We start from the raw sequence: 22,690 nt of genomic DNA, 5'->3' as shown, positions 1-22,690 counted from the left end.
TAATAAACACTTTGATTTTAGTCTTATCCGTTATCTGAATTTAAGACACTGTGTTGGGGTGTTTGATGATGACAACAGGTTCACTTATCATGACCATTCAAGTTTGTAAGGCATCTTTATTTAAGCTGGTGCCATATATACAACAATACTTTGCTGATGGGGCTGGACAACATTATCAATGGACTACATTCAAATGCCATTCACTCACCATACTCAAATATAGTCATGACAATGGAACTGCTAATGTCTGTCTTCCTGTAATAAAAAATCCAACATTTGATCTTAATCAAGATATCTTATGAAAACGTTTTCATACAGAAATATGAATGACTACACATTTGAACAGAAGAGGTCTGACAGCACCCCCTGCTGCCCAGTGTTACATTTCATTTGGGTACAGAATAATCAAACCAGAGCCTGGACCATCAGAGATCAGTTTGAAATGAAAAACTAATTGTCTTCTCCATCCATCCATTCATCCATTCATCCATCCATTCATCCATCCATCCATCCATGTTGTGCATTAAAATCCAGATTAGTTTCCATGGTAGAAAAATCAGCTTGGCTCCGACGGCAGCAGAGGGCGGTGTTAATGAACAGCAGTCTCTTCACTGTAAAACCTGGAGTGCTGTTTCAGTCCCATCAGATCCATCTACGGCTCCATGTTTTTACTACAACTTCAGCCTCAGCAGGCAGAGCAGGACGGAGCAGCACTACCTTCAGCCTTCTCGGACTTTGGCGGCGAGTGCAGAGTTCTCCTGTCGGATCGCCTTGTAGTCGTCCAGAATCCTCTCCAGGTTGGCCACAGTTTTGTTTCCGTTCTCAGTCTCAATCTGTTTAAGATGCCAGGGAAAAATGTAGTAAACTGTCCTGTAAAACTCATTCTAAAAACAATACTAGATTTTAAGATACACACACACTGGCTGTTCTTAACCATTACATTTCTGTGTGTTCAGTATAGAGACACTGTTTGGTAAAGCTTATCACAAAGGGGGGGGGGAAACTGCTAAAAAATACACCGTGCAGCACATCCTGATCCACCTGTGTCAAATAACAAACAAACAAAATCCAAACCATGTAACACTAGAGATGGAGCAGGATTTCTCTCAGTGACGGGAGAGTGGCTCAGCAGCAATGAGCTTAACGCCGGGAACACACTGCCCATGTTTGCGTGAGCGTGGCAGCTGACATCGCTGAACTGCTGCGGAGAAGCACGTGTGTGTTCACACCGGCTGCCTTGCTGCTGCTGCTGCTGCTGCCAGAACTATCTCTCTACATACAGTTTGCAGGATACTGGGATGTTTTCATTATAAATAAATATCATAAATAAAATAAAATAAAATGTCACTGTCTCCACATGCAGCAGAAGAGATGTACGTTAAAGGCTCACACCTGGTAAAAAATGACTTTTACACTACTGCAACCTTTATGTAATGTCTTGTTTTATGTCTACATTTGTTAAATACACATCATATATGTAAACAACGCCTCCAGTCTTTATGCTAAACTGGGAAAACCACTTCCTGCAGCTTTCTGTGCTGAACACAGACGAAATTGATGCTGATCTCATCTCACTCAGAGTAACACAGCAAATAAATGTTGTCAAAGTGAATAAAGTGATGATGGAACCATCCTAACTGAAGAAATCCTACCTGCTCCTCTAGATCTCGAATCTCTCTCAAAATGGTGCCCGTGTCCTCGATGGTTTGGATCAACTGATTACAGTTCTGTAGAAGAATCAAGACGGAAACATGACATTTGACACGTTCTCTGAGGAACGACAGGTGAGATGAACTATAAGGAATCTGGGCAAACGTGATGACGTACTTCATGAAGAGCAGCCAGGTACTTGTAGGATTTGCGAACAGATTCATCTTTTTTGGCGTCCTACACATGACAAAAATAAACAAATTAATACATGAAACACATACATATACAGTATGTATACAGTATGTATATCACATTGTGAGACAGTGGCGTCAGACTTTTGGACGCCACAACAACCAGTTTGAGAATCCAAAGGATTAAAGAGAACATACACTGGTTCACTGGTAGTGATCTAAACCTCAAACACACAGCAGGAGTTTGTCAATATGTTCTTTGGCCTGGCTCGCTACTCATCACTATTTAACATCACATTATTATATTATAATCATCATCATCATCATTATTATATAATATAATACTATATACTACATCACTGTAATTATGTATTTAAATTACTATATTGCATAAAATAAAATAATATAAATAATACATATTATATTGTATCACACTTTATATAATGGTTGTCATAGTATCACTACACTGTTATCATATTATTTTATACTACTTTATATTCTTATCATATTTTTATTATATAAATGATAAAAGGTATTATGTAATTTTTATTATCGTTGTATTGCTCTATTATTACATTCTTTCTACAATTACATTGAGTTTACATCATTTATTATCACTATACTTTCTTCTTCACTCTCCCCATCCAAACACACACACACATATTACAGACTCATAATGTCCATTATGTCCTAAATATCCTTCATGTTGCACTTGTTCTTTTTATGTTATCTCACAAAAGGGTCAGTTTTTACAGCTCTCTTTACCCTGTATTTCACGTTAGCAGCTGCAGAACTAATGGTGAGAATTTTAGTTTGCTTTAGATTGGGGTTGGTTATACAACAACACACACCTGTTGTTTGAGCTCTGGTTTTGAGAAGTCAGGCTCTTGGAAGATGTTCTTGTGTAGACAAACAATTAAACCAGAATGTAACAATAGCACATTAATAATAAAATGAAAAGCGCTACCTTGAAGATCAGCTCATCAGTCACAGCAAAGGTCCGGTCCAGCTTTCCTGTCAGGCTGTTGATCTCTTTCTGCAGCTCCTTGGTGTCTGACAGAATCTGCCATGGAAAGTCAACTAAGTGTTGGTGACGTTACATCTAATAGACAGCACAACTTAAAGCTCAGTCACACTGACTGCAGTGATGTCACTGGAAAGAGCCGATTCCCTTCACAACGATGCTGTTTTAATTGCTGATGTGACCATTACAGTGCTGTGGAGGACTCATGACAGAAGTCCACTTGTGTGCACTTACAAACCACTTATTTTATGTGTTTGTAACGTACAAAAATTCAGCTTCTTCTGATTTGCTTTTACCTTCGTAATTTCCTCCTTCTGTTTCTTGATGTTGCTGACGATCTCTAGAATCCTCTGAGTATATGCTGATCGAGACACATCCTGAGGAAGGTTTTCTAACTCCGTCACCTACAATGGAAGAGAACAAGCATGATGCAGTCAAACACACACATTTAGTAGATAGTAGGTGCCAGAAGACGATTAACAACTCAGTGACAGTATTTCAAATAAACCTGTGTCGACATGACATTTAACTTGTGAGTACGATAAAGATCTTGTACTTTGCTAAAGATGTAATTCAGTCCATTACCAGTTGTTTGTACATTTCCTCCTTCTTCCTGGCCTCCTCTGTGGACACACGGATTTTGTCATGCAGAGACTTGATCTCAGACAGCTTTCTGGACGACTCCAACTGAGGACAACAGACACAAACAAACAGAATCTAGATGTGTTTTTACTGCAATTAATTGAGTGGCATATCTGTTGTAAGACACCACCTACATCCCGGTTGCTGCAGATTTCTTTGAGTCTGCGGTGCTCGTCGATGAGTGGAGCGCGGTGTTTCTCCCACTGAGAGGCCAGGTTCACCACCCGCTTGGCGCTGGCCTCCACCAGAGCCTGAAGGAAGGATCACACAGGTTTCAACCAAATTTGAGCCTAGCTGGGTTTGATGTCATGTCTCCAAGCACAAACTGATCTCATTCAGCCCTCATACCTGAAGCTTCAGCAGGTTGTTGTCTGCGTCTGGCAACAGGTCGATTGTTTTCTTCTTCACCTGCATCTTTTCCTCTTTCTCAGAGTTCCCCATCTCTCTCTGCTTCAACTCATCCAGCACCTGCACCAGAACACATCACAAATCTGAAACAACAACCATTCATTTGCTGAGGCGTGTGTATATATATGTGTCTGTGTTTTACCTGTGTATTAGTGACACTCATGTGCTTCATGTCTGCTGTTAGCTGGTTGACATCACTGCAAAGCTGCTGGAGTTGCTGCTGGAGTGAAGCCAGTTCCTCCTGCTGACGCTGCTGGCTATCACCCTCTGACTGAAGTCTGGAGGGGATGGAGTTGGTTACTGCTGCTGACTCCTGAACACACACACACACGGACATGGACACACAGCTGTTAAGAGACTGACACTGCAGACTGAGACATTTGTTTTAGACCATGTGCTATTTTAGCATTCTGCAGGTGGAGTGGTCCTCACCTGTGTGAAGGTGAACTTCTGTGTATGGGTGAAGTGAGTACCCTTGGTCAGGATGTGGTCAGAGGGGGCGGAGGCTCTAAAGGCCTGCAGTAGCTCACCCAGGTCAGAGGTTGAGCGAGGACCACCAAAGGCACTTTCAGGAGAGGGCAGTGCAGCAGAGCGGAGCTGCTCCTCGATGCGTTTCCGCAGTCGGGTCAGCTTCCGTGACTGGTACTCCTGTTCAACAAAGACCTAATTTAACCTCTAACTAATGCACAGAGATCATCGGTGAGAAAAGTATTTTGATCCTTTAGTTAAATAAAACCAATACAGCAATGTAAAAATTCTTCATTACAAGTAAAATCCTGCATGAAAAATCCTACTGAAGTAAAAGTACAAAAGTATTAGCAGCAAAATGTAGTTTAAGTATTTAAGTAAAAGTAGTGGTTTGGTATGATATATTATGATACATGACATCATTAGATCATTAATAGTTAGAGCTAATTTGAACTAATACATCAGAAACATTTTTAAGATCGTCAGATGATTAATGGGAGCGGAAGCGGCACGTTCTGCACACCCTGAATGACAGGCACACAGAGAGGGCTGGTAAAGAGACAGTTACAGTAAAAACAGTTTTATTTCACAGCCCAAATGCAGCTTGATCTTATGGCAATGACAGATGCTGCCAATCACTTGGGAAGGAACAATTTTAGATACATTGTCCAGAGGATCAAAAACAATTAACAGACGGATAAACATGAATGTAGAGAGTGTGATGATTTGCCTGTGGAGTGAGGCGAGACAGGAGTCCCTGACTGTTCCACTCGTTGTCCCACTCCTGAGCAGCACTCAGCTCAGCGGTGTGCTGCTCCAGTATGGATGCCACCACAGAGGCATGATGGGAAGGCTGGGCGGTCACGGGAGGAAGAATGTCTCGCTGGTAGTCATTCAGTTCTGAAAGTGCACATACACACACACTTTATTCCAATTCATACCCTGTGTCATCATTCCTGTACCTTCTGCTGCTGATGGGAAGAGACACAGTGCTGGACAGGTCCTGCTGGTAGAGAGGAGGGGCTGACTGGTCTCTCAAAGTCTACAAGAATTCAACTATCTGTCTGACATGTAGCTAATTAGGCTCAGCTGTTACCTATAATTAGCGTTTGAACACGTTGCATTTCTGACAGTTTATGTTCTGCTTGTTCAAAAGCCGTTTGATAACATCCTACTACTGGATAATGAGCGTTGACATATTTACTCATTCATTCCCATGGTTTTTATCCTCTGCTCTGTCACTGCTGTCCACTGTGTGTATTGTGAAGCTCATTGAGCAAACAGGAAGAGCAAAGGTCTATCGGCTCACAACATATCATGCATCCCCTGAAATTATGAATTAATTTCAACAAACTGCTTCACAATTTTTATGCAAGTTGCTGCAACACTGTGGTGAAACATGATGAATGGTGAATCATACAGTGTGTATATAATGTATGTGCAGTAGGAAGCCTACCTTTCAGCTGCTTCTTTCCTGGACCTTTACTGCAGTTTGGTAAACTAAGGGGCTGAACATGGAAGTTGTGCAGTGCTGCTGGACTCTAAACAGGAAAAACATGTAAACTGTCAGGAATTAGCTGACTTTGGGCAAGTTACATTTAACAATAATAATAATAATAATAATAATAATAATAATAATAACAATAATACAGCTGCATATGCACAGTACAATACAGTAAGCCTTAGATACAGTATGTTTGACAACTGACTTGCATTAAGATGCATCACTTTCCTCTGCTTGTTATCAGATGCTTTACTTAAGTAAAAGTGTCAACAGTGTGTAAATACAACTAGAACTCTATTATAACGAATAGTCCGGCATTTAAAACATTACTTAAATGCATAAGTATCAAGAGAAAAATGTGCTCAAAAGTACCAAAGGTAAAAGTACTCAATATGCTGAATTACATTTTTATACATTATTGATTTGGTACTAATGTTACATTTAACTAGTAACTTTATGTGTCAAATAAATGCAGTGGAGCAAAAAGCACAATGCATCACATTGAAATACTTCAGTAAAGCACATGCGCTTAAATGCACTTAGTAACATTCCACCACTGAATATAATCTGATCTGAATAATTCAGTGATATATCAGATTTAGGTTACAAAGGCCATTTTTCATTTCAATTATATTTCACAGAAATCACATTTTTTCAATCAGTTGGGTATGGCAGATTACTGTTAATATTATCATACCCATAATTCTTAGCTGCAGTTGCTATGCAGTTTGTTCAACTCTGTGCTGATGATTAAGTTCGAAAGTTAAACTACCCCACTGACACAGATAGAAACTGACTCAAACTGATGGCTGTGTGCTCCCAGAACAGAACTCGTGGGTCATTTTGAGGGCAGATTTACACAGTAAAATAAACACAAGTTAGGAAATAGATCTGGCTTTGTGTAGCCAGTCTGATTCATCTAAATATGCCTGAATTGGCCATTCTCCCAATCCTGCTGATGGGCTTGAGATATCCTCATGTATCAAAGGTTTTTTTCAGACACCAAAATGCAACTTTAAAGAGTTTACTTGTGTTTCACCGTGCAGTGGCAGTCTGCAGTTTGTAGGCAGCCAGGGGACAGCCAGCTGGGCTTTGATTGCAGCAGCAATGCTTCTCTGGAGGACCGCTGATTTACCTGCAGGACAAAGAGACAGCTTTGGATGACTCAAATAAAAGGTACATGATAACAAAATGCCAAAATCATCTTAAAAAATTGCAGAGGTTAAAAAGAGTGGACAACAGCATTTTTCTGATGATACATTGTTTGTTTTTAAACTTCTCCACATACAACAGCAGTGTTCTTGGATATATTCAGATTTCTTATATATGACTGACTAAATCACAGACTGTTCAAATCATAAGCTCTGGATACTACATTAAGGATGGAGTGTGGGGCTTTTAATATAAATGAATGTCTGTCACATTCAAGTTCACCCACTGCTGATACATCCTCTCAGCTCCAGGTAAATCCCTCTGAGTTCTCTAGTAAACCAGTTTTAAATCTCCTGTCAGCAACTGTGGCCACTTTGTGACTTTCCATGTCAAATCAACAGATGTTAGAAAACTTTTCTGACTGACCATCTTGGATTTGCTTCATACTAAATGTAAATAATGTCAATGTACCCAACAACTAGTCTGCAAAATCTTCAGCTTCAGTATCTTTAGGAGGCTTTTAAAAAAAAAGGTTTCATGACCAATTCACTTGAGGTAACAGACGGGAATACAAGACCGGTTGTGTCTTTGAAAGCTGATTGACTGGTATCGTGTGTAGCTTTGCTCCACAGAGCAGTAAATCAAACCATTTTAGTAAGATTTTGTGTGGAGTGATTATCAGTATAATAAATGCTTATGGATAAGTGCATAGTATGTTTTTTATCATTTAATCTAGTGATAAAATTAGAGGTTACGACATGACAAAAAGACGGAAAAGTACAAATCACTGCCTCCAGTCGGGGCTTTCAGATACAGAAACGGAACAGAACGCAAATTTGTGACTTGCGCCTTTGAGTTGAAGTGACAGGCTTTGTGCTCAGACAACCATATGCACAACTAATCATGTGATCACATGTGTTCAACTAAATCTGTAGGGAGACTCGTGATTCAGATCATGGATTGTGATTCAATCCAAAAAGATTGATCGTCCACCCCTATACATCAAGCTGCCAACTTCATATCTAGAGCATTGACTCATTAAAATGGGCTCTTTCCAGTAGTATCATTGTTTTTGGGGTAGACTTTGTCATATATGGGCAACATGCTCTTGAAATATAGATGTGAAATTATTATTTTTATTTTTAATGCCACATAAGTCATAATTTTTTATTTCCCTCAGACATGCAACTAGAAAGTCCTATAACATGATTAATATATATCAAAATCTAAAAGATCTAATGTCGTTCAGGTTGAAGATACAGTCAGCTCTAAAGCGCAAAACATTTTAAATACAGTTTTCAGCAAGCCATAACTTGGCAAATCTGCACTTTCGCCCGACCATTGCACAACATTAAGACATCTAATAGTTTAGAACAATCCCTGAAAATGTGTATGTAGCATGAATAGTTGGAAAGTAATGACTCATGGAACTTTTTTTAGCCACACTCCTTTATTAGGGCCATGACCCGTTTTGAAAAGCCTCCACATCTCAGAAACTAAAGAAGATACTCAAGCTGGAAATTTTGTGCACTAGTTGTTGGGCACAAAATGACATTATTTACATTAGGTATGGACCAAATCCAAGATGGTCAGTAGGGAGGCCTCTGTTGATTTGACCCAGTTAATGTAACAACAAAGCGATACATGTACGGTTTTTCTTTCTCTCGGAGGAGAGGTGATATGGAACTGTGTGGATGACAGGCTGGTGCTCTCTGTACCTGTTGGCTGGTCTGAGGTCTCAGCACTCTCTCTGGGCAGCTTCTCCACCAGGCACATGAGCAGGGAGCGGATCTCTGGCTCGTTGCTGTACAGAAAAGTCTGGTAGCCGATCTCTCCTTTATAACCAATATCCTGAAAACCCACATGACATATTAGGAATACTACTGGGAACGACAGGCAGTGCTTCAACTGAGCCAGGACTCATACAGGCACATCTGAATTTTGCCCACAACTATCTGAACTTCTAATTAAGCATCGTTCAGTGTCTTGAAAAGTGCACTATAGGTAAAATGTATATTAGCTGTCTCCGGTTACTTCCTGGTGAACATCGGTAGGCACAAGTCTCTATAACATTTGTCAGGGAGTTTCCTCAAATTATACATTTATACATACACTATTGTACATTCATCAGCTGTTTTTATCGCTATTCATAGACACGATAAGATATTTTTGGACAGGACTGTAAGCTTTTAAGTATCCCCCAAAACAAACAAACAAGGTTTCAAAAGTATGTCCTCTCTAATAATTGTGGTTAAGGTTTCCCTTAGGCAAGTTAGAGGTGTGTTACCTGACATGCCTGAGCCAGGCTCATGCCCACTCTGAAGCGAGCAGACATGCCTGGAGGGAGGGACGTGGGCAGCGTACTGCCCAGGCCTGGGTCGATCACCCGGATACATCTGACCACCGCCTCCACTATCAGCTCACTGCTGAACTGTCTGACACTGTCAATCTCCTCGCTCACCTCCCTGTGGGTCACAAATCAAATATTAAAGTAGCAATCTTCAAGAGTTTCATTTCTGAGAAGGCGACACCTATGGTCATACATGGTAATTGCAGGTTTGAATTTGAACCACACTTGGGTCATAAAACTGTAAAATGCAACATAAATTCATCAGTTGGTTATAGGGTGTTACCTCTTTTGGAGATAGTGATGTTTATAGCCTAACATTAACTTTTTACTTCTGCAATTGTATTTAGGATTCAAAAATCATAAAAGTGCTGTTCATTTGTGTGTGTGTGTGTGTGTGTGTGTGTGTATGTATGTATGTATGTGTTTGTGTGTGTGTGTGTGAGAGAGAGAGAGAGAGAGAGAGAGAGAGAGAGAGAGAGAGAGAGAGAGAGAGAGAGAGAGAGAGAGGTGGAGCACCAGTCACTAACACAAAGTTAGTGAATGTTCCTTGTGATTTTACCAGACATGTAATTCATAAAACTGTAAAATGCAATAACTTCTGTATAATTTCTTCAGTGGGTCATAGTCACTGTGTTATCTCATTTGGCGATATATAGTGACTTAAAAAGAGACTACCACTTTAAAGGTACTGTCAGTTACACTGTATTCAATGCAAGCTCACGACCTTTGCCTCACACAACCCGCATGTGTCTCTGACCCCGTGATGGACTCGTAGCTGCTGTTGACGCTGTAATTCATTACATCAACAGTTTTTGACAGTGACGTTGCTAACCGCAAAACTTAACATTAGTAAGCTAACATGTCATTTCAGTAACTGGTGGTTGGGTTGGCATTGTGCACAACTAAAAATTAATTCACAAAATGCTGTTGATACTTACGTTCCGACTTGTTTGAGGGCGTGAATTAAAATTTTGTCAACTTCCTCCATCGCTGAAGTTTCTCTTAAGACAGACTAGCTAACGGGCGCGAGTTTAGCAGAACATCTGATGCTAGCGGGGTTATTGAATAACACCGAGTTAGCTAATATTAGTGAGGGTTTCCCCGAGATGAAGGCAGCGAGCTAGCTTCCATCTTCTGTTAGCCAGGAACTAGCTACTAGTTAATTAGCAAGCCTGTCACTCCTCACTTCCCTGACAAGAGCCATTGTAACTCTCCGTTGCATTTGAAACGTCTTGCTACAAACCAGCGTCTGATATCATAAAAGAGTCTGTTGCATCCACTAACGACACTGAATCTGAGCGTGGGTGTCTGCTACCAACGTAACAAACCTGACATCTGTGTATCTTGTTCTGTGTGGAAATGAAGTAATAAGGGACGATAACGACGGTGTGTCTGGGAAGCAGAGTTTCCTCTCGACCAACCGTGGTTGCGAACAACTGGAAAATGAGCCGGCAAGAAATACATTTCCCAGCATGCACTAAAAGAGACAGTCTTGTGACCGGAAAGGTGGCAGATAGTTCAGCCTTTTTTCCACCCAAACTTACTTTATTTAAAGACCATAGAAGGACTCAAAGAACAGAAATACAGTTAGTAACAGACAGAAGAACAAGGATAAGAAAAGGGGTACATACACACTTGAATTAAAAAGAGGTTTTCAATGTGTTGTAGATGGCTGTCAGTCCTTTTAGTGTTTCAAAGAACAATTTAATTTCATGAACTAAGGAGTATTGGGTTTACATTCACACCATTTGCATTTATGGATATAAAACTTTCCATTTGAAATGAAAACATTTAAAATAAAAACTTCTGTGTAGATCATTATCTCATAATTAAGAGTAACATCTCTTTTCTGTAAATTTTTATTTAACATAAATGCATTCATAAAATAAACATAGCTTAGATTTGTTACTGTGCCAGTATTACAGAATACACAGGATTCAGAAAGATCATGTCTCTGTTTTATTTAGAAAGTGGTTTGTTGGATAGATTAAATGTATAATGTTAAAATACACTTCACAAACTTTACATTTGACAAAATATTTGTTACAGTAAGTCCAAATCAATTCCCAGGGTTGCTGGGCAGCTGAGACGGGCTCAGGGTCGCTGTGCTGCTTGGGAACCTGGTGCTGCGGCTTGGGCTGGCTGGAGGATGGGGTCCCTGCGGAGATGGGTTCCTGCGTCTCCCTGAGGCATCAGGAGCCAGGGACACCACAGAACCCTGAGAAAATGGCATGGTGAGTTCCCCAGACGGGGGACTTTTCATCATCTTCCAGGTCTAAACTGGACAGAAGATACAGCTCGGGGACAGGAGACTGTGGACTTGCCAGCTCAGGACTGGAGGGTTGAAGGCACAAACCCAAACTGAACTGACTGGAGAGCAGACTGAAGACTAACATGCTGGGAAGCAGACTGGAGTCATGGACTAGCATCATGCTTTTGGCAGGCTGAGTTGCCGACCTTGAGGTCAGTATGTTAGGTATTAGCAGCCCTGATAGTTTCCACTGCAGGTTTAAATTAAATACACTTTGTACCTGCAAACAGAACACTTTGCATAGCTCCCTGGCTGTCTTGTAAGTAAATAATAATTCTACAAACCTGGAAAATGCTCAGCAGCACACTACCAGCTGTGACATGCAGCGTATTTTGGTGGAAAGTAACTATAATAGAGGTACAAGTTTGAAATTTTGAGATCAGATTGAGTATTATTAAGTATTATACTGTATACTATACTATATATACATATAGATATATAAATATGTGATCAGTTTACAATGCATTATTCTAGATTGAACTCCCCAACAGTAAAGACATGAGTTAAAATTAGACTTTTGTACCAGTACACTGTTGTCCTTTGAGGTCTGTTAGCGAGCCAGTAGATGGCGGTAAAGCAGCTGTAAACCCTCTGTGAAATCAAAGCAGAAGAAGATCACGAAATAGAAGAACTCGACCACTGCTACCCCCCTTCATGTTATCGATCACCATGTCGGCGTAGAACGAAAACATAACACAGAACAACCATTCTGTTCCGACACGGAGTCTTTAAGATGGCAGGCGAGGAGGAGAGGGGGGTGGTTCGTGTCAAAGTCAAGGTAGGATGATCAAGGTTTGAGCAACAAATAGTCTGCTAACGTCAGCTAGTTAGCTAGCAAACGCGTTGTCCTGTTTATTGAAGTGTCTGCTCAGTGTTTGTTTGTTCTGTCAAACACACCTTGTGGAGATACACGTCGACAGAAACACCTGTAACATTGGCTGTGGAACAGTGTTTTTGACGGGAGCGAAGCTACCTGCGAAAATTTATCGTTTTGTTTATCGCCAGCGTTTTATTTTTCGCTGGATTCTGTCTGTGTCAGCTGAGGGGTTAATCACCTCTATCTATCACGTTATTTAGACCCACTGTCACACCCTGTTATAACTGACACTCATCTATGAAAACGTTATTAAAATTCATCCTAATTCTCAATCCAAAGCAGTGAACCCTCGCAGACTGGAGCTGACGTCACCTGCCTCTTCAGCAGATGCGTGCGTGTATACACGGACAGAACTCCGTGACGTCAAGCGTTACCTGGAGGCATTTTGTTGTCAATAAAAAAGACGCTCGTATTGTTATTATTCAATTGTCTCGCTATATGTTGCAAAGTAGAAGATCTTCTGAATAATAAACCGCATACAGTGATTTCTAAGTGTGTATTGCAGACTGCACATTAGAGCTGGGGAATCAGTCTCAGCAGGAGAACACAGCTAGTTGCACCGAACATTTGCTGTGTGATTTCATATATGGTTTTGTATATGTTTGCCATATCTTGATATCGGATATTCGATATACTACTATGTTTTAGTTTAATATTCTTACTTAAATAATAATTATTTCAAATACATAACCCAGTCTTACCAGCAGTATCCAATCTTGTATTGATTATGTATGCAGACTAAAATGGCGCAATGTTTGACTGAGCTGTTGATAGATTCTGTTGTCCCACAATAGTAAACAGTAATCACTCCAAGAAAAACAAAAAATTGTGTGCCATGAGGTGACAGCTCTGATGACTTCTCTTAAAACAACGTTTCTTAGCAAAGACATGTTTTCTGACTTTTTGTGATATTTAAAGACATAAAAATGTCACCGTTTGAGTCCGTGCACATTCCCTCTGTTTGGTACAAAACAGTGCAGTACATCAATTCTTGCATGCCACCAAAATAGTAGATTAACAGTGCATAGACTATGTTCTGCTGTTTATTATCGAGCCATCATTATTTTATACTTTATGGTATTATACCATGTTGTACCATAATTTTATTTTCCAGTGATGATGTTTTAGAGATTGCGATGTGATCCTTTTCAGAAATGTGACGGGGTGCTTCCTGTGGAGTTTCGCTCCTTTGCTGTTGATCCTCAGATAACGTCACTGGAGGTCCTGCAGCACATACTTATCAGAGCCTTTGATTTGAATGGGTAAGAGCGATCACCCTGGCTAAAGTGCCGTATAGACACAAATATTATCAGAGTTTGTCCCAACGAGAGTCACAGTATGTGTGTCAGCATTTCCTTTTGTTTGTCTTTCAAACTAGGAAGCGGAATTTTGGGATCAGTTACCTGTCTCGAGATCGGAGTGGTGCTGAAACGTATACGTCTCTGCTGTCTGACTGGGATTTGGATCTTGCATTTGTCAGTGCAGCCAAACCATATCTGCAGCTCAAGATGGACATAAAACCTTCAGAAGACAGTGAGAATACCAATGTATCTATAAACCAACTAACAAAAACCTAAATGTTTAAAAGGAAAAAATACAAAACTTTGGAGGTCTCAATATATCAGAGAAATCTGCAGACAATTTTAATCATGTACACCATGCACTAACCTAAACTGTAAAACACTGTATATATGAGTGAATTCAGATTTTACTCAAATGGTGTACATTTAAAGGCCACACATAACACATAATTCAGACAGTAGTTAAACAGGAAAATTGGGATATAAGGTTGTAATATGCAACATCAAGAGAAATTGATTTGGGATATGTTGTATTTAGTTATTAATGGTTATGTATATGTTTGCTGCTGAGAGCTTAAAGTGTTTTTGAAAGTGATAACTTGTTTTAAGAGCGGAAGGAACCGCTGAACTGTCAGTGTACTGAGAGGAGTGTGTTGGATGAGGAGAACCTAGTTCCATGAAGGAAGATGAGGAACAGAAAAGGAGATTTTAGATACCACCAAGACACGTTTGGATTGTGGGTCCAGGAGTGTTGTATCTGAATGTTAGCTTAGCTGCCCAATAGTTATAGAGATACGCAAACCCCTCAGGACTGTGAGGGCGGTTCCAAAGGTTTCAACTTGCATTTCCTTAAGATGCAAGATCTTTTAAATAACAGGAGGAATGACTATATTGAGTAAAACCTGTTTCAAAGTACATATGGACACGTGACCATTGGTTTCCGATTGATTTGAAAAATTGTGAACCAATCCTTTAAGTAGGAGTATAAAATAGAGGAAGAACTAACATTGATGATTAAGTCTACTACGTTTTGTTCAACTGCAGGTCCTGTAATGGAGGACTGGGACATCATAAGCCCTAAAGACGTGATCGGCTCTGAGCAGCTTCTTGCAGAGAGGACTAAGTCTCTGGCATCTGCAGCTCTCCCCTTCACCCAGTCTCTACTATCCCAGGTTCCTTCCCTTTTCTTTAACCTTTCTCATCTAGTCTCAATGAGTCAGAATCTTTGCTTATGTGCTTGTTTCTCTTGTGTTCAGGTGGGGCGGACCTTGTCTAGAGTCCAGCAGGCCTTCAGCTGGTCTTATGGGGAGGAGATCAAGCCTTTCAAGCCTCCTCTGAGCGATGCTGAGTTTCACAGTTACCTCAATGGACAGGGCCAGTTGACACGACCTGAGGAGCTCCGACTGCGAATCTACCATGGTGGTGTGGAGCCTTCACTGCGCAAGGTGCTGCCCCTGACTTCTACTGGCATTACATACCAATTCCATGTATTGCACTTTTCCAAATAATCAGTGTTGGGTATTAGTTAGATTTAATTGATTATCAACTTGATAACTGATAATATCAAATTGATATGAATATGCAGTTGTGATTATTCACAGGGTTTTCTTCTCTATCCTCCAAAGAACAAAAATGGCCCTTTTTTCTGCCTTAAACACACACACAAAAAATGCAAACCGAAATTTTATAGTGAAATTAAAATCACGCATTCATATATTGAATTATATAATTAGTATTTTGTGACATGAAATCGATCAAGAATGACCTTCTGAATTGTTTTCTGTTGTTAGGTTGTTTGGCGATACCTCTTGAACGTCTACCCTGATGGACTGAGTGGACAGGAAAGAATGGACTACATGAAGAAGAAGACAAGGGAGTACGACCAGCTGAAGAGTGAGTGGACTGCCCGGGTCACTCACGAGGACCTTGAATTTATCCGTGGAAATGTTCTCAAAGACGTCCTGAGGACGGACCGGGCTCATCCATATTACGCAGGCTCAGAAGACAGTCCGCACTTGACTGCCCTGACAGACCTGCTCACTACATTTGCCATCACACATCCCCAGGTTTGTAGAGATGTTCAGTCAGTTGGCTTGTAACTTTGTAGGGATTGGGGTCAGGCAGGTGCTGTTGCCTTGATTTTACCTTGAGGGGCCCCCTGCCCTCCACATTTACATTAAAAAAAATACTCAAATATTCGATTTAGATCTATAATCACCTACAGTAAAGATACTTTTTTACGTTTTTTGTGCAACCCTTATTGATACTGACAACCTCTAGCTTAAACTTAAAAATGAGAGGACAGCAGAAGATAAATATTAATTATAAAATAGGTTTGCACATTATTCACAAAGAAGGAGGAGCAATTAAAGGTTTGAGAAGAGACTAGTGATTCTAGATATTTTGTCAACCCAACCCAAAACAGACACTGGCATCATTACTAAAACCCAGGGCTTCATTTATCAAAGCATGTGTAGAGAAAGTTCTGAGTGTGTCAAACTGTCTGTAGGAACAAAAAAATTGGCATTAATCAAACTTGCACACACACAACTTAACACAATAAACACCAAGACATCTTGCCTGTTTTACATCCATCTGCTTTTGCACGTACAGGCTCATTTACATACAGATGCCCTCAGAATGTCAAATATGGTCAACGCTTCCTTTCGAAAGTCCTAGTAGCCTAAATGTTCAGTTACTTGTTGTGGACAAAAGCAGCAAATGAGAAAGATAAACAAAAGTCTCAATGTAGTTACAATACCGTAGTCATGCAAGCATATGAATATCTACATATATATAATGTTTCTAAACTGTAGACTTCTGTAACTTTGTGTGGATGTGTTGTTTTTCAGATATCATACTGTCAAGGCATGAGTGATATTGCCTCCCCTATACTTGCAGTAATGGACAATGAGGCACATGCCTTCATTTGCTTTTGTGGCATTATGAAGCGTTTGGAGGGGAATTTCCGGCCAGATGGGCAGCTCATGTCCATTAAGTTCCAGCATCTAAAGCTGCTCCTGCAGTACTCTGATCCCGAGTTCTACTCCTACCTGGTGTCCCGAGGAGCCGACGACCTCTTCTTCTGTTACCGCTGGCTGCTTCTGGAGCTCAAGCGAGAATTTGCGTTTGACGATGCTTTGAGGATGCTTGAGGTTACCTGGAGCTCCCTGCCCCCGGATCCTCCTGAAACCGAAGTGGAGCTTCTTGGACCACCGCTGGAGACAGATGAAACAATGACCCGCAGAGACGAAGACAAGGCAGTTGAGAACTGCCTTGAAGATGATAAGGAACAAAAAGAGAAGCAGCGTAGGCGACATATGCTGAGGCCTTCAAGAGAAGAACCAGATGTGAGCAGGAATGCTGTCATAGAAGAAAAAGACAGGCAAAATGCTGGTGCTGGAAATGGAAGTGAGGCCAGTGATTATGATAGTCACCAAGTGAGCGGGGAAAAGGCAGATCTGAAGGTTCCTCCTTTAGAGAGGCAAACTAGTTTTGGAGATTTTAAATACTATACTGCCCGGAATGAAGATAGTTTTGATATGGAAGATGCTGAGCAGCCACAGGGTTTGGTGGTTTCAAAGTCAGTACCAAGCATCGCGAGGCGGCAGTCCACAGTTGACAGTGAGGAGGACCCAGGAGAGAGGACACCTCTCATAAAAAACTGTGACAATGGTTTCTCTCCAATGTCATCACCTCCCCTCTTTCCTAGTGGCCTACCAATGTGGAAAACTGGCTCCTCTGTCTCTCCCACATCTTCGACTTCACCCTCCAGTTGGCCGGGAGCTTCTCCAGAGTCTCCTCCAAAATCCACACCCGCACCCACAATGAATGGAAGAGAGGCCTTACCAAGAACTGTTCCGAAAGTCTTGACTTCCTCTGCCCAAGTGCTCAGCAGCACAGGGATCAACTCACCCACAACTCCCACTGTAAAAACATCTGTTGCGTCTCCCTCGCATACTCAGAATAGATCCCTACTCTCTTCACCTATTTTGTCCTTTGGAAGAGGCCCCTTGCTGTCTGGCAGCAGGTCGTCCTCCAATAATCTCCCTTCACCTGGCAACAAAACCCCCAGCACAACAGCTAACACACCCAGTTCTTTGAAAGCTGAGACCACCAGCATCAAACCGTGTTCTCTGCCGCCTCCTCAAGAGTTCGGCAAAGGCAATCCCTTCATGCTGTTCCTGTGCATGTCCATCCTGCTGGAGCACCGTGACCACATCATCAAGAACAGCTTGGATTACAATGAGCTAGCCATGCACTTTGATCGCCTTGTGCGGCGCCATAACCTGAGCAGGGTGCTGCAGCGAGCCAAGGCCTTATTTGCAGACTATTTGCAGAGCGAAGTGTGGGACTCGGAGGAAGGGGATGAGGTGAGCTCGGACTCCCCAACAACAGCTAATGCTGCTCAACACTCCCCTTCTCCAACCATCTCTGCTCAGCGCATTTACAGCCCTTTAGCATCGCCTCAGTCATCATCTCCGAACTCAACCTATAACCTTGCAACCACAATTCCCTCCCCAACAGCTCAAGTTGCCCTTTCCCCCACTTCCTGATTCCATCATGCATCATTCGCTTCCCATCCTCAGTTGAACTCCTCAGAAGACTGACTGTGGCCCGTTGGAGGTGTCGGTCTTTTTTTAGTCAGCCTTCCAAATTGAATAGGGCTGTTAATAATCTACTCATTCTGTGTATGCTTGAATATATATTTATATTCCTTATGTCAGTATTCATTGTAAGGTTTTGTTTTTTCATCAACCCTTCCAGTTGACGGACGAGTCGTCTGTCCTTGGAAAAGCTGATGAAAGAGCATTATTTTCTCGTTGTTTCCTCTGAGGTTGCTGATGCATGACATGTTGAACCCTGTGATTCAGGCGTTTGATGGTCAGACAATAGGACTGTCTGAGTTTTGCCATAACCAACAAAAGTTTAGCCACTTGGTGCATTTAGCCTGTGTTGCCCTCTTTACTAACTTTGTTTACATTCTCATGTTATGTCCAATAAGCCACACAAGTGTCTTAACTAAAGCACTCAAATCAGTTAAAAAACAAAAGGGAAAATTCAGACTCAGTTGTTGAAAGTCAAGGTTTAAATGGCTCCTGTTCATAAGGAGTTTTACAGAAACAGCTCAACTTGTGAACCAAAATCTAAATTAGTCATAAGATAAACTGATGACAAAGCCAGCCCACATACCTAACCTTCCTGACCCAGCTCGCCACCATTAACCTGAAAGGGAAAATCGACAATACATTTTTGTAAGGTGGAAAACTGCTGCTGAGGTTCTGTCTAAAAGTGTGTTCAGACAGAACAAAACTATAATTTTAGATGTGGTGCAGTTGCATACAAATCTCAGTAAAAGATGCACAAGGGTTCAAATACATGTGAAAAATTCATGCAGAAACTGGAGCTCCTGGTGAGCTCCGTTGTTTGCTTTGTCTACGGCCGGATCACACTTTAAAGGCCAGATTACACCAGCATTTATTACAGTGAAAGTTTAGGCCAAAATCATTTGGTTTCAAAGGGATGAGCCGATTAGCTTTGGACGAGAGCTTTTACATAGAATACATCTCTGGTGAAGTTTGACACAAATTTGCAATGTTAACCAATTCAAACTGTGTCTTTCCATCCGGCTGTGTGTAACTACGCTCAGCCAGAGAATAAGCTGGAATGAATTTCTGGTATGACGAGGAATTGAAGCTTGAAACCCCTCCAGCATTTGGTCTTCTCACGATACCCTAGCCTCATTTGTGACCTCAAGATTCAATACCTTACTCTGTATTTCAGACACAAACGTTCTCTATACAGATCTTTGGGGAAATATACAAACATTTTTTATCAGCTTGACCAGCAGCTAGTAGTATATCTTCAGCATTATATTACAGTCTCATAGATGTCTGCTGTCCACCTGGAATAAATCAACATATATAGATAAGGCCTGTGTTTCTGCGGTGCCCTGGTAGCCTAGAGGTTAAGATGCAAACCATAAACCATAATGTCCCCATCTCAGGTCCAGCCAGGGACCCATGTTTCATGTTTTTCCCCTTTCTCTTTCCCCACATTCCTGTCAGCTCTTCTATAATAAAGGCTTAAACTGGCCAAAAACAGTCAGAAAGTTTTCCAAGGCCCTGCCCAGGCATGCCTCAACAAGCACAGCTGAGCAGAGAGCACAGTGCAAGTCTGGAAATATTGCCTTTAAAATGTAGGTATCATTATTTTTATCCCTGGGCAGACTGTAGACCTTTATTATATCATGAAGTACCTTTTACAGATGTAACAAGCTGCTGGACGAGATGTTACTTTTCCCAAAGGTTTGGTGAGGTCGAGTAGGAAGCAAAAGATCTCACTTACTCTGGTTCTTTAAATCTGTTTTATAAACACAGAGACAAGAGGAAAAAGTTCAGAGTTAGTCAGAGGCTCATTCCCTCACACTAAGGTGGAGCGTCTGTTGCTAGCTTACAGCTAACGTTTGTGCCATGTGCATCTTGGCTGTTTGGGGCGAACACACTACAGAATGATCCAGCATTAAAATTCATGCAAATCACTTTAAGACAAAAAAATTTGCTTTACTTTCTGTCTGAACACATTTTGAGAAAATAATGATGTCAGAGTGATGTCATCAGGGTCATCTCAGTTTGGGCTTGGAGACTACAACTTTATAACAGAAACAACCTTGAGGTGCAGTTTGAAAGACGGTGTAACAGAAGTTGCACTGATCTTACAGCGTGCACAGCTTGTCTGTGGTTTTCTTTATTTACAAATGTGAGTGTTACCCTCAATATGTCAGAATATTTTTCAAAACCTTAATACACCATTTACTCATCCAAACACATTGTTCTAAAACATTTTCCTGCCAGATTCAACTTACAATTTGTCATGACATGAAATTAAATCTGAGTAATGTTTAATGAGAACATGGAGGGTGATGGGTGTAAGGTGTGTGGGGGAAATGTCACACATGCAATATCTGCTAGATCATTACTTTGAGAGTTAATGTTATTTATGTCTTTGTCTCTTTATATCAATGTCGTTTTATTTCATACTTGTGAAAATGTTAAAAAAGGACCTGCAAGGGCATTACTTCCTTTATAATAACAAACTCCTGAGCTAAACTGTTTTACAGCTTTCTGGCTGGAAATGGAAACTATAGTGTCGGTGCTCATATGTAAAAAACGAGCTACCAGAAGGAGGAGATCAAATAAATTTCATCCCTTTTTGGAGCGAGCACCACAGGAGATAACATCTGAAGTTTTTAGAATAAAAACTTAGAGCACATCATGTGCGTCAGTGAAGCCTTCAGCCAATAAGGACAAAGTTCTGTTGTTCCAGTCGGTGCAGCAGGAAAAAACTACAGCAGCCTTGCTCTAACAAGGTTTTAATGTCATGTGACATGGTGACGTTCTGCAGCACCTGCGAAAGTCGGACAAAATCTCTAACCAGCATGCATCATGTTAAGTCAGCGCTGCGCGGCGCTGAAAAGTCAGATGATAAAGAGATCCTATTGAATTGCATCATGGGAAATGGAGGATCCGGTGTTTTGGGAGCCCAACTGAAATTCACTGATGCCTCTGCTGCTTCACTTTTCTCCTTCCTCCTTTTAGTGCACAAATTCAAGACACATTGCTGTTGTGAACCGGTGTTGTGTTGGATTTTTCCTTTTACTCTTCCAAAGTGCTGTTGCATCTGGACTTGCTGGCGCAGTGAGACACCCAGAGACCTGGGTCTAAACAGAATAATGTTGCAGTGGCCCGTACATTCCACCACTTTCAGACTGCACTTGTACATTACTTATAAATTGCTTCAATCAGCAAAACAAAACTTTCTAAAAGTTTAATGTTGGTTAAATGGCTCACTACTTCTGTACCTTACTTCTGTTCTTACCCAAGTGCAGTGTAGGCGAGGTGGAGGGGACGTGTGACTGATGATTTCAAAGACTTTGGGTCAGTGCAATGTATCAGTGATATGTTCAGAAGGAGGTTTAACATTGGTTAAACAATTTCCTTTTTTTTTTCTTTTACAATTTTTTTGTTTTTCTTGTTTGTTTTTACAGTTTTGAATGTGACTCAGCCAATCACAAAGTCTCAAGTCCAACTTTGGTGCATAGCTAGGGTCTCCATAGTTACAACAGGACAAACCAGCGGATCCTTTTTGTATTGATGACATCACATTGAGTAGAGACATGTTGTCATGTAGTTATGTTATACTATGAAGATATGTGGATGCAGTACTGTAGGGAGCAGTTTGGTGTTGATCTACATGTACAAATACCATTCTGTTGACACACTGTATGTGCTGGACTCATACATTCAAACTACAACAGTAGTGAAGGAAGTACTGTACATTATTTAATGCTTTGGTGGGTCATTATTCAAAGACGCATCATTTTAGCACTTTGGTTATTGCTGTTTCCCAAAGACTGTCTTTTTGCTCTGTTGGTCTGTATTTTGATTTCAATGAAACCACTGAAATATATATGTCTATATGAGGCTAATTTAATGCACAATTGCAGGTATCACATATGACAGTCTTTGTATTTGCTTTCTGACGTTGCTGAAGGTAGAGAAAAAGTAATAACTGAGTCCTGGCTGTATAATATCTTTACAATTGGAGTGGAATATGATGTGATGGCCATGGCCAAAAATATAAGCCTATGTGCAACCTTTTGGCAGAGAAGTGCCTCACTTGTTTGAATCAGTAGCCTTGATTTATATTTTCTTTTGTGCACTTATGTCTACTTTGTTCATCATACAGACTGATCTGAAAGCCAGTTTTAGGACTGAGAGATATTTGAATTAAATAATTTGAATGCGTCATA

General features: G+C 40.9%; 2 protein-coding genes across 3 annotated transcripts; one reads left to right on the top strand and one right to left on the bottom strand.

Annotated features, from left to right (window-relative positions):
* Nucleotides 1–96: 96 nt before the first annotated feature.
* ccdc22 (coiled-coil domain containing 22) lies at nt 97–10,758 on the bottom strand. Its single transcript, XM_056385753.1, has 16 exons — nt 10,328–10,758; nt 9,327–9,504; nt 8,758–8,890; nt 6,916–7,022; nt 5,840–5,924; nt 5,114–5,283; nt 4,348–4,563; nt 4,058–4,228; nt 3,856–3,975; nt 3,642–3,758; nt 3,451–3,552; nt 3,162–3,269; nt 2,809–2,904; nt 1,828–1,887; nt 1,653–1,727; nt 97–833 (listed from the first exon to the last, which is right to left on the bottom strand). Exons 1-16 carry the CDS (start codon nt 10,375–10,377, stop codon nt 720–722), a joined length of 1,902 nt encoding a protein of 633 aa, XP_056241728.1. The 5' UTR covers nt 10,378–10,758; the 3' UTR covers nt 97–719.
* Nucleotides 10,759–12,309: 1,551 nt separating this feature from the next.
* Nucleotides 12,310–22,690, top strand: tbc1d25 (TBC1 domain family, member 25). Of its 2 annotated transcripts, XM_056384943.1 has the most exons (7): nt 12,311–12,478; nt 13,730–13,839; nt 13,956–14,110; nt 14,923–15,050; nt 15,135–15,323; nt 15,669–15,944; nt 16,731–22,690. In XM_056384943.1, exons 1-7 carry the CDS (start codon nt 12,434–12,436, stop codon nt 18,432–18,434), a joined length of 2,607 nt encoding a protein of 868 aa, XP_056240918.1. In that variant the 5' UTR covers nt 12,311–12,433; the 3' UTR covers nt 18,435–22,690. The 2 variants fall into 2 exon arrangements, with proteins under 2 accessions (XP_056240917.1, XP_056240918.1); XM_056384942.1 differs by having other exon boundaries at nt 12,310–12,478; nt 14,923–15,323.

The sequence above is a fragment of the Seriola aureovittata genome, chromosome 9 (assembly GCF_021018895.1).
Source record: "Seriola aureovittata isolate HTS-2021-v1 ecotype China chromosome 9, ASM2101889v1, whole genome shotgun sequence".
Classification (NCBI taxonomy): Eukaryota; Metazoa; Chordata; class Actinopteri; order Carangiformes; family Carangidae; genus Seriola; species Seriola aureovittata.
This window is presented reverse-complemented; position numbering and strand designations above follow the sequence as displayed.

What these genes read in the sequence shown, in the direction of transcription:
- ccdc22 (XM_056385753.1), bottom strand. Translation starts at nt 10,377, where the DNA reads ATGGAGGAAGTTGACAAAATTTTAATTCACGCCCTCAAACAAGTCGGA. An exon ending in CACTGCACGGTGAAACACAA is followed by an intron (nt 5,925 to 6,915) that starts GTAAACTCTTTA and finishes TTTCCTGTTTAG; the next exon opens with AGTCCAGCAGCACTGCACAA. An exon ending in CTGATGAGCTGATCTTCAAG is followed by an intron (nt 1,888 to 2,808) that starts GTAGCGCTTTTC and finishes TGTCATGTGTAG; the next exon opens with GACGCCAAAAAAGATGAATC.
- tbc1d25 (XM_056384942.1), top strand. Translation starts at nt 12,434, where the DNA reads ATGGCAGGCGAGGAGGAGAGGGGGGTGGTTCGTGTCAAAGTCAAG. An exon ending in AGAGCCTTTGATTTGAATGG is followed by an intron (nt 13,840 to 13,955) that starts GTAAGAGCGATC and finishes CTTTCAAACTAG; the next exon opens with GAAGCGGAATTTTGGGATCA. An exon ending in TTGCCATCACACATCCCCAG is followed by an intron (nt 15,945 to 16,730) that starts GTTTGTAGAGAT and finishes GTTGTTTTTCAG; the next exon opens with ATATCATACTGTCAAGGCAT.